The sequence below is a fragment of the Palaemon carinicauda genome, chromosome 6, assembly GCF_036898095.1.
Source record: "Palaemon carinicauda isolate YSFRI2023 chromosome 6, ASM3689809v2, whole genome shotgun sequence".
NCBI lineage: Eukaryota > Metazoa > Arthropoda > Malacostraca > Decapoda > Palaemonidae > Palaemon > Palaemon carinicauda.
In genome coordinates, this window is record NC_090730.1 from 153,916,497 (window position 1) to 153,928,996 (window position 12,500).

Below are 12,500 nucleotides of genomic sequence, written 5' to 3' on the forward strand. Positions count from 1 at the left end.
AAACTGTTAACTACAACATCCTTATATATCTAATAACCTATTAACAGTGATGACATCCAATAAGATAGCAAATAGACAAACTAAAGATAATGTTTCTCGGCATTGTCAATGATTGATTGATAATCATCGATACCATTTTAGTTCATATAGGTGTATACGACTGTATGTTCTTTGTCAGTCAAAAATTTCCAGATTTTGAACCTCTTTTTTTTCTGTCCATACATCATTAATAATGATAATAATAATAATAATAATAATATTATTATTATTATTATTATTATTATTTTTATTATTATTATAGCAAGGTGCTATAAGCCCAAGAGCTCCAGCAGGGAAAAATAGCCCAGTGAGGAAAGAAAATAAAGAAATAAATAAACGATATGAGAAATAATGAACAATTAAAATAAAATATTTTAAAACCAGTAACAACATCAAAACACATGTTTCATTTTATAAACTATAAACAGATTTATGCCATCCTGTTCAACATTAAAACATTTGATGCAAGTTTGAACTTTTGAAGCCCTACCGATTCGCATATCTCCAAAATTGCGTTCACGGCTGCGTATATTATCTCATCTCGGAATTTTCTCATTTCCTCGGTTTTCCTTGCCTTTTATAAATCTCGTTCTTTCAAGAGGCTGGTATATCTTCATCTTAAGGGGCTACGACTTTTTTTTATATTGGTTTTGCTAAGCATATTGAGGTAGATACGAGTTTTTTAATTTTATTCTTAATAAGAAATTGCATAACACACTGTTAAAAATTTGCATTAAAGAACGGTAAATGTCTGGCAACATTTATTCCAGGATTTTTACCGATGAAAAACGGATATATTGACGTAAAGGGGTGATATTACTGTCACTAACCCGTAAAATATAGTAAAAAAGTAATGTAAAAATACGGTCGCCTGTATTTTACTGAAATACGGCTGAGAACGGTATATTTTTACGGAGAATTTCTGACTAAAATTACGGTTTTTTTTAACAGTGTAGTAAAGTTACTACGAAAAAATAAACTAAATAAATAAAGAAAATATAAATGGTAGATAGAGTATTGCTAAAGTTTGAATAACAGAAACAATTGAAAAAAAGAGAAAGATATAAAAATGAGGATTAAGATGAATGCCTAAGATTGTGAAATTTGAAGTGATTCGTAGAACTGTGAAAGTGAAGAGAAGAAAAGGCTTTGATAGAAAGGCGAAGGGAAGGAACAGAAGGAGAATAAGGAATAAGTAATGAGAAAAGGGGAAATCAAGATAGGAGATAAATTTACAGGTAAGAAAAAGCAAGAGAAATACTTTAGCGTAAAGGGGAACTACCGAAAAATCAGGTAATATATGAGAAGATATTCTCTCTCTCTCTCTCTCTCTCTCTCTCTCTCTCTCTCTCTCTCTCTCTCTCTCTCAGATCATGGAAATAACGATATAGTTAGATTTAAGAAAAATTTCATGCTGAATTAACGATCTCTCTCTCTCTCTCTCTCTCTCTCTCTCTCTCTCTCTCTCTCTCTCTCTCTCTCTCTCTCTCTCTCTCTCTCTCAGATCATGGACATAACGACATAGTTAGATTTAAGAAAAATTACATGCTGAATTAACGTTCTCTCTCTCTCTCTCTCTCTCTCTCTCTCTCTCTCTCTCTCTCTCTCTCTCTCTCTCTCTCTCTCTCTCTCTCTCTCTCTCTCGTAATGCCTCAAAAATAGTCTTTTCGTTCAATAGTAAGAAAATTATCTTTCACCCACTAATGTATCAAAAACACCTAGAACGACTAAATCTGAATAAATAATACAGCATTTTGTTGAAAATGTATTGAAAATGACCTGCCCTTATATCCCGCTGAATACAAACGGACGCATAAGATCTCTATCTAGAAAATTATGATATTTTTTTTTGAGATTTTTGCATTGGATATAAAATATTTCTAGTCTAACTAGAAAATAAAAGAAAATACATTAAGCAAATTCTTATGTTTTGATTATTTTAAATATCACTTATCATAAGGATGGCGAGGTTCCTGACACCTATTGAAACTAGAGAGGCTTGAGCAGGGTTCAAACCCCTGACCTAAGGGTTGCAAGTCTGGGAGGTATCCAAAGGCTACCATAACTATGAATTCATTGCACCATAACCATGAATTCATTGTACCATAACCATGAATTCATTGTACCATAACCATGAATTCATTGTACCATAACCATGAATTCATTGACTACACGAAAATTAATTCAAATTATCACCAAATTCGCGAATTCACAAAATCTAGTAAAGGGATCCTTAAATTGATAAAATGAGAACAAATGTCAATTCCGATGACCCATAGGTGCTAAGAAAATAGCATGCAAATATCTATGAATAAAAGCAAAAGACAATCTCGCCTCCACGAAATCATGGATCGACACAAAATCCAGTTCAGCCTATCTACACATTCGTGAAATACGCACATAAATCCATATTACTTATCCCCGAATATCCGAATTCAAATAACAATTATTGTAAATTATAAAATGACTCAAGGAATGAAAAAAAAAGCATAACCAAATTTATCCATGAATTCGAGAGATAAATTCCATACGATAACTCAGCCAATTGGAAATGTCCCTGCCTGGCGTTTTGCCGGACTAGTGTTCGAGTCACGCTCAAGCTCGATAGTTTCTTGTAGTGTCTGCAACCACAGCATCCTTGTGAGTTAAGAATGGGGGCGGGGGTTCGTTTGAGGGAGCCTATAGATGTACTTCCTGAGTCATTAGCAGTGATTGCCTGGCCCTCCCTGGTCTTAGCTAGGGAGGAGAGGGGTCTTGAGCGCTGATCATATTTATATATGATCAGTCTAGAGCATTGTCTGTGTTAACGCAATGTCACTCTCCCTTACCTTTACCATTCATGAGCGGCCTTTAAACTTTAAAACCAAAGAATGCTAATCGAAACGGGAATATCCCTCCATAATTCACTTACTGAAGATAATGCAAACACTTGTAAAAAGGACATTGCTTACTAATCCATCCACAAGTACATGAGCTGCATGTTACAAGCCAATCCAAAAGCAAATTCAAATTCGCAACCAAACGTAATTAAAGTTATAAAATAAAAATCCCCACGGGAGGCTAGGAGCTTGGGGCTGGATAAGGAACGACCTAGTTTTTGGGCAGTAAGGGAGATGAGGAAGCGAAGGAGAAAGGAAGAGAAAGGAGACGGGATGTGGAAGAACTGGGAACACTGAATAGGGGTGAGGTCTGGATATGCTGGATAGGGGAACTGAGAGAGGGGGGGAGGGGGTGTTGCCTGGATGGAGACCTGGAATGGAGACAACACGCTTCCAGCCACCACCATCCCAATGTCCCCCCCCCCCCCCAGCTCCTCCTACCGTCAAACTTTTCAATATTGGGTTTTATCAATATTCAATACGAAGAAACATTGCCTTCAAACACAGAATAATGAGAGGATGATGGGAATATCTCTCTCTCTCTCTCTCTCTCTCTCTCTCTCTCTCTCTCTCTCTCTGTTTATTCACCTGTTTATTTTGCTTGGTCTTTACTGGATTGAGGCGGCATCGATGAATAATTCACTTCATTCAGTTTCATTCATTCGATTACGGATGCAAATTGCGTGTCTTCGCTATAAATATTGAATCAGATATCAGACGAATTTTATGAGGGTAATATATGATTCCAAGGGGGCGGGGGGGGGGGAAGGGGGGGCTTAAAGTGGGAGAATGAACAAACAGACGAACAAAAGTGAATAGGGAAGAGTTACTATTAGGTCCCAAACGCACACAATCATTCACTCACAAACAAACAATAGCATCTCTTAACAGATGTATATACTCCGAAAACAAATATGCAACATATGCAACAAGGGGCAAAGTTGATCGGTTGAAATTGCAAGCATTTCCTAATAAACAAACAATAGCATATCCTCTCAAATATATATGCACAAACATAAAGAACTCTCGTACGGGAAGCAAGCACTCTCATGCACGAGAGGCGAAATGATACAGTCCGAAAGCTTATCTCATAACATCAGCGTTATTCGGAGCAATAACAACACCAATAACGTTATTTGCAGTGAGCGTGCTTGATGCCTGTAAACATTTACGTCAAACATTCGTATTTGAATATGTAGGGAGCTTGGATCTTTCCTAAGCAAGACACGGTCTCTCTTCTCCTCTCCTCTCTCATCTCTCTCTACTCTCTTCTCTCTCTCTCTCTCGTACTCTCTCTCTCTGCGTTGATGTACTTAGATTACTCTGTGTTTATTGATGATATTCGTTCGCTTCATTCGAGTAACTGACATGAGATCTCTCAGCAGGGGATTCCTTTGGCGTTTACTATCTCTCTCTCTCTCTCTCTCTCTCCTCTCTCTTCCTCCCTCTCTCTCTCTCCTTCTTCTCTCCTCTCTCTCTCTCTCTCTCTCTCTCTCTCTCAATAGCGTAGCAGCATTAGTAGTACTGTAAATGATAAAAGCATTGCAATGTATTTAACAAGTAAATTGCTTTTTCATGGGATGTGTTAATAGCAGACATAATTGAGATGCAGTGTTTCTATAAATGCTTGTCTATAAAGATCTTTTGTATATTGGGACATTTTCTTACAATACATTAGATTTTGACATTGTCCCTTTATCAACATGATAAAGTTGTCTTTCTTCATTCCATAATACTTTTCAGTGGAATACCGACTGCTGTCTTGGTCTTCACTTTCCCGAGTATATGTATGTATATATATATATATATATATATATATATATATATATGTGTGTGTGTGTGTGTGTGTTTGTGTGTGTGTGTGCGTAAAAATCACAGGGAAACGTGATGCTCAGATACAAAAGAACCACAGGGAAAATTAAAATATGAAATATAAGATTAAGTCCTGACTAGTTTTGTATTTCTTCAGTCCTCTGAAGTAGTCTGGACTTAATCTTATATTTCATATTTTTCACCTTCCCTGTGGTTATTTTGCATAAATATATATATTAGAAAGGCTCTTTTTCAATTTCCTTTTGAACATGTATAAACAAAAAATGGCTTTGATTGGTCAGGAAAATAAATGAAAGGAAATGAAATAATGATTGACCTTCTTGTAAAGGTATGAATATACTGTATAGGAAATTAGTTCACAGATATTCATGAATATAAAGAAATGAATATGAGCAAATGAAAATGATTGGTAATGAATAGTAATGAGCAGGAATGTATATTTTCCAACTTCTGCAAATGTATTTTCATCAGTCGAAAATTATAGTTACAAAAAATACATAAAAGTAATCGTAGGCTTATTTGAAGTTCGGTAATTATAACCGAAATATGGATGCTGTAAAATTGATCTATATTTATATACTTCATTTTGCTAATTAACTCGATTTTTTCCTTCGAACCATCAGCTGAACCTTTCCCTGGATGCTATTTGCATCGCAGGAATACTTTAATTGTTATGAAGAATCACATGTTTTTCATATGGTCGTGTTAGTCCAGTTGACGTTATTTATATAAAATTTTGGCAATATATTATACATTCATACGCATTGGAGGTTTTTGGTTACTTTTGATTCACACACACACACATATATATATACATATATATATATATACAGTATATATATATATATGTATATATATATATATATATATATATATATATATATATATACAGTATATATATAGATAGATAGATAGATACGCACACACACACACATATATATATATATATATATATATATATATATATATATATATATACTGCAATGTATGTATATGTATATATTCACACACACACACATATATATATATATATATATATGTATATATATATATATATATATATATATATATATATATGTATATCATCAACCTTAACTTTTCCCCTACAGGATAAAGGCCTCAGACATGCCCTTCCCCTTGCGCTTGTTGTATGTCTTTGTATGCCAGTCTATACCCGCATTTATCGTTATATATATATATATATATATATATATATATATATATATATATATATATATATATATATATATATATATATATATGTATGTATGTATTTGTGTGTGTATGTGTCTGCGTCTGTGGGTATACGTCAGGTGGAGAGGGTTATCAATAAGTGTGTAATAATCGAACCGAAAGTTATACCCTGCATCTTCCTTTTAATATTTTATCAACCGTGGAGTTCGTCACTTTGAAACTGTAATAATGACAGAAAAGAAGCAGACATATAATTACATATTACACGTAATATGGATTGTAATACTTATAAAAATATGGGCAATACCCAACAATATAATTTCATATTACGCATTATACGAACTGCTCTACTTATAACAATAACATCGGTAATACCTATCAATAAGAAACGGAAATGATGCCCAATTTGAAGAAGAACCGGGAGCATAATTCACTCATAAGGATTGCAGTCGTTTGGGGCATTTTCCGATATCTACGACCGTATAGGTATGAAAGTCTCGCCCATGAATACAAAGAGCCGAATTAAACACGAGGGGGAAATGGAACGAACGCTCGTAATGTCTCTTAAGCACGTAGGAGAAGGATTGGAACTCCTGGGCTCTGCAACTACACTTTTTTTTCAAGCCAAGGGAAAAAGAAACAAGATGGGGAAAGTGTCCGAACAAAAATATCCGATAAAGAGATTTTTTTTATGTTTTAAAACTGCAGACTTGTGTTTTCTGTCTTTCTTTGTATCACTTTCTGCTTAAACAGATGTTTTAAAATTGCAGACTTGTGTTTTCTGTCTTTCTTTAGATCAGTGTCTCCTTTAACATGTTTTAAAATTGCAGACTTGTGTTTTCTGTCTTTCTTTAGGTCACTTTCTGCTTGAACAGATGTTTTAAAACAGCAGACATGTTTTTCTGTCTGACTTTATATCACTTTCTGCTTAAACAGATGTTTTAAAACTGCACACTTGACGTCAACCAAGATGGCGGCCAACATGGCGGCGGTTGTGACGTCACCAAGTACCATAACAGTAACGAAGGAGGAGAACTTAGTAACGGCTCCTCCCATAACTTGCCACACTTCCCCCTCGAAGCGTAAACGCTATGTGGGGTGCAGATAGCTATGTGGCGTGTCAAGCATATGTCCCCTGTTATTATTATACGATATCCTAAAAGGAAACCTTATGGGTACTCGCGCCAGAAGTTAGAATTCTGTGAAACCTTTAGTTTAATTCTCTGGGAATATCTACTGTAGTCATATATACCCTAAGGAAGCTACTGAAGGAACCTTCCATCAGGACAACTTGGCTATCTCACCCAAAAATAGATTGTTCGCTTTGCTCAAAATACGTTTTTAAAACTGCACACTTGTATTTTCTGTCTTTCTTTCTGTCACTTTCTGCTTAAACAGATGTTTTAAAACTGCAGATTTGAGTTTTTCTCTTTCTTTATATCCCTTTCTGCTTGAACAGATGTTTTAAAACTTTAGACTTGTGTTTTTTGTTTTTCTTTATATCACTTTCTGCTTAAACAGATGTTTTAAAACTGCAAACTCGTGTTTTCTGTCTCTTTATATCACTGTCTGCTGAAACAGATGTTTAAAACTGCAGGCTTGTGTTGTCTGTTTTTTTATATCACTTTCTGCTTGAGCAGGTGTTTTAAAACTGCAGACTTGATTATAGCAAGTATGAAAGAGATATATAAATTGAAATATTTCAGATGACCTGTGTATATAATTTTTAGCCATCCTTACACATAACTAACCTTTGGCAGCACCGCTTTTCTAAATCTTTTGATCAGATTATTATTATTATTATTATTATTATTATTACTGGCTAAGCTACAACCCTAGTTGGCAAAGCAGTAAGCTATAAGCCCAAAGGCTCCAACAAGCAAAAATACCTCAGTGAGGAAAGGAAATAAAGAGATAAATAAACTATATGAGAAGTATTGAACAATTAAGACAAAATATTTTAAGAACAGTTTGAATAGAAAATGTTATCTCTCCCTCACTTATGATAACTTTTTTGCTCAATAAAATAAACGACAGTTCACGTTACTTCATAGTAACAATATTCTCAATTAATACGTTCTCTCTAACAACTATCAACCATTCTAATCAAGTCTGCATATACGATTAATAATAATCAGTAATTAATCATTTGTGTCTGCCTCCGTCCCCATGCAATCCGCTCAATACCTCGGAACTAGCCTTACAGTAGAGGCTTCATCTTCCTTTATTTAGGGTTAGAATTCATTATTATTATTATTATTATTATTATTATTATTATTATTACTAGCTAAGCTACAACCCTAGTTGGCAAAGCAGTAAGCTATAAGCCCAAAGGCTCCAACAAGCAAAAACACCCCAGTGAGGAAAGGAAATAAAGAAATGAATAAACTATATGAGAAGTATTGAACAGTTTAAATTGTAAATGTTATCTTTCCTTCACTTATGATAACTTTTTTGGCTCAAAAAAAAAAAAAATAATAATCGGTAGTTCATGTTACTTCATAGTAATTCTTAATTAATATGTCCTCTCTAACTACTATTAACCATTCTAATCAAGTCTGCATATACGATTAATAATAATCAGCAATTAATCATTTGTGTCTGCCTCCGTCCCCATGCAATCCGCTCAATACCTCGTAACTAGCCTACAGTAGAGAGGCTTCATGCGGTTTTTCTCTGGGGTCCATTCTAGTTCTGCCCTGATCTCTGTTCAGAAGTCGTCGTACTTCGCCCTGGATGTCGATCATGGTAAGTGTGCTTGATCGTCTACGAATCCTTTTTTCTTTCTGATTTACATATTTCAATTTAGAATATAAATATGTGAATAGATAGATGGATAGATTACTCTCTACAGCAGTGTTTTATGTAAAGGGTCACGACGCAAAACTAATTGTATTGGTATATGAGGGGATGATATGGTGCAGTTTTAAACAGAAAGTGATAAAAAAAAAGATAGAAAACACAAGTCCGCAGTTTTAAAACATCTGTCTAAACAGAAAGTGATACAAAGAAAGACAGAAAACACGAGTCCGCAGTTTTAAAACATCTGTCTAAACAGAAAGTGATATAAAGAAAGACAGAAAACACAAGTCTGCAATTTTAAAACATCTGTCTAAACAGAAAGTGATATAAAGAAAGACAGAAAACACAAGTATGCAGTTTTAAAACATCTGTCTAAACAGAAAGTGATATAAAGAAAGACAGAAAACACAAGTCTGCAATTTTAAAACATCTGTCTAAACAGAAAGTGATATAAAGACAGAAAACACAAGTCTGCAATTCTAAAACATCTGACTAAACGGATAGGAACATAAAGCAAGACTGAAAACACAAGTTTGGTCTTGTAATGAGTGAATATTTGAAGCTTATGATAAGTAACATAGGACCTAGCATTTAATTGATAAATTCCCTATTCTTGATATTAGTATATTTCTTTTTAAGGGGGGGGGGGTGAAGGAAAGGTGAAAGTTTGTGATTTAAGGAAGGTTATATTGCTAATTTTCCTAGATCTTACTTTTTTTTTTTTTTTTTTTTTATTAAATCTTGACCTGAAAATTTACCTAGACGAATAAAGGTCATGTAAAGCGAACCAGTTTCCCAACTCCTTTTAGTACCCTGTCACCAAACTTGGCTCAATTTGTGTACCTTTTCCTCGTTGGTACAGAATTAAACTTCTGCTGTTTGATAATAGCGTAGCTTAGCCTTTACAAAACATACGAGAAAACATTGTGATACAGCCGTTAGATTTTGGATTTCTCTTAAAGAAAATTCTCTCTCTCTCTCTCTCTCTCTCTCTCTCTCTCTCTCTCTCTCTCTCTCTCTCTCTCTCTCTCTCTCTCATTCGATCAATAGTTGTGATTCCCTTAAGTCATTTCACAAAAAGACAGAGAGTACGTTTTGCTATCAGATTTTCAGGGAAATTATTCCCAGATGAAACAATTGTCATTAGAAGCATCAATTTTTATATGTAGATTATCTTTAAAAGAAAAAAAAAACTGAAGTTATTTATGTTAATGAATCACCATAAAACTCTCTTAACTAGTCACCATGACGGGATAGATTCAAGCACACTGGTTTGTGGATTCTAAATGTAGATATGAAAAGCCTAGTAATCGCATGAAATATTCTCCCTCAACGTTATCTTTGATAGATTAGATTGCTTTTCTAATCACCATGAGATGATGTTTTTCAGTCATTCGACAGAGCCCGCTGGGAAAGCTTCGTATGATACCATGATAAAGTTTCGATAAGATAGGCTGTGAGTTATGATAAGATACACACGGCCGTAGGGAGGTCCCCAGATATCGCTTTTATCTTGGAGCCACTTGGGAACAAGATAGACAGACGTCTGTTACGTCTCAGTGTCTCTTCAAATGTTTCCCAGGGATGGGAAGCTTGGTTTGGGGGTGAAATGGTTTATTTTTAAGCTTTTTTATAAATTGTTTGTTATGAATCATACATATTTAATCATTTATAGTATTTTGTAGACTCCGCTGTAGAGTATTTTATTTGTTATAAATCGCACGCATTAAAAAATTTATATTGGTATTTTGTAGACTGCGTTTTAAAGTATTTTATTTTATGTTATAAATCATACATATTCAAAAATTGATATTTTTTTTTCTTTGTAAACTGCGCTTGGGAGTATTTTAATAATTAAACTATTCTTTTTAGCTGTTTTTACAATAGAAAATTCACATGTTAAATTCATCACTTTAATAGTGGAACGTGTACCCTCCTATAAAGGTACAGTTGGACACAGGAGTTTCTGGCACACACTGTCTGAGGAAGTACACCTTGGCATACCTTTACTGCGCTGCAAGTAACCAAACAAATGGTGTAGGGAGAGATGGCAGAGGTGCTGGATTGAGTAAACAGAGAAACTCTCCGTTCAGTAAGGGTGTGCCAGAGTGCACTTCCTCAGAGTGAGGTGTGCCAGGAATTCCTGTGTCCAACTGTACATACTTATTCCATTTCTACAAGGTTATTTCTAAAACAAATTTCATAGAAACTAAGATAAATTAAACTCTTTAGATAGAATTTGATATATAATATGAATCATAATAGTTAGTCTTTCCTATTATACTATTACTTGTGTGTATGTGTATGTATGTAATATTCAGCTTGAAAACAACGTTATAGATAGATAAAGAATCTAATCACCAGTATATCATCCCCTCAAATACCAATACAGTTTGTTTGGTGTCGTGACCTGTTACATAAAATACTATTGTAGAGAGTAATCAATCCATCTCTCTCTCTCTCTCTCTCTCTCTCTCTCTCTCTCTCTCTCTCTCTATATATATATATATATATATATATATATATATATATATATATATATATACCGGGTACAGTACATACACACACACATATATATATATATATATATATATATATATATATATATATATATATATATATGTGTGTGTGTGTGTGTGTGTACTGTACCCGGTATATATATATATATATATATATATATATATATATATATATATATATATATATATATATATATATATATATAACGGGTACAGTACACACACACACATACACATATATATATATATATATATATATATATATATATATATATATATATATATATATATATTTATATTTATAATAAAGAGCAATTATCTCCCTCTCTCCCATAAGAGAGGGAGTGGTCATACCCTTGTGATAGGGGGTTCCCTGACAGGTACACTCGGAAACCACACTCCCTCCCACAAATTGCCTGACGAGCAGGTTTGGGCTAGGAAAGGGGGAGGGGGTGGGAAGGGTTGAATCTATGTATGTGTGTGCGTGCGTATTATGATTGGTTCTACATCTAATTATTAAGGAAATAATATAATCAAATAATGCATTTTTATCTTCAGTCACTGATGAAATACTAAAGTTACATAATAATTTTCATCATTAATCACCTGGATAACAGTAAAGTTACTGAGGGGAAATAATAATGGTGCTTGATAACTGTCTCTGTTAATTACTGAGGAACCGTAAAGTTATTTGAGGATTTGCACTGATAATCAGTGGAGGAACATTAAAGTTACGTGATGATGAAGACATGTGATGATTTTCACCATCAAACCCTAAGAGAAAAATAGAATTAAGCAATGATTCTACCATTAATCACATTGGAAACAAAGAAGTTGCGTAATAATTTTCACCATTGTTACGCATAATTTTCGCCACTAATTTCTGCTGAGGCAAAAACATGAAGGATAATATTCACCGTTAATTATTTTTCCACCTTTTCTCATTAGGAAACAAGTAACAAAAATATTCGTCATTTGTTAATGAATAAAAATAAATTTAAGTGTTGATGTATTTAATTGATTGCGTCATTATTATGTTAGGAAATATTCCCTTATTTAGTGATTATTCTTTGTTAATTTTCATCATGAGGAAAATATGTAATCAACTAATTGCTTCATTATTCTGTTAGAAAATATTCCCTTATTTAGTGATTATCTTATAATTCTTCCGAAACATCTATAGTGGAATTCCCATTACTCACTTATATCCCATTGATACTGTTTTATGACATTC

At 33.8% G+C, this 12,500-nt stretch overlaps 1 protein-coding gene across 2 annotated transcripts in view; it reads left to right on the plus strand.

Annotated features, from left to right (window-relative positions):
* Positions 1-8,590: 8,590 nt before the first annotated feature.
* LOC137642743 (uncharacterized) overlaps positions 8,591-12,500 on the plus strand; it is a 19,435-nt gene continuing 15,525 nt past the window's right edge. Inside the window, exon 1 of one of the 2 annotated variants that reach the window (XM_068375582.1) lies at positions 8,591-8,693. In XM_068375582.1, the coding sequence (XP_068231683.1) occupies positions 8,682-8,693 (12 nt within the window). In that variant the 5' untranslated portion in view covers positions 8,591-8,681. Of the gene's footprint in view, positions 8,694-10,229; positions 10,360-12,500 lie in introns of those variants that run through there. The other variant, XM_068375583.1, reaches the window with a different exon arrangement.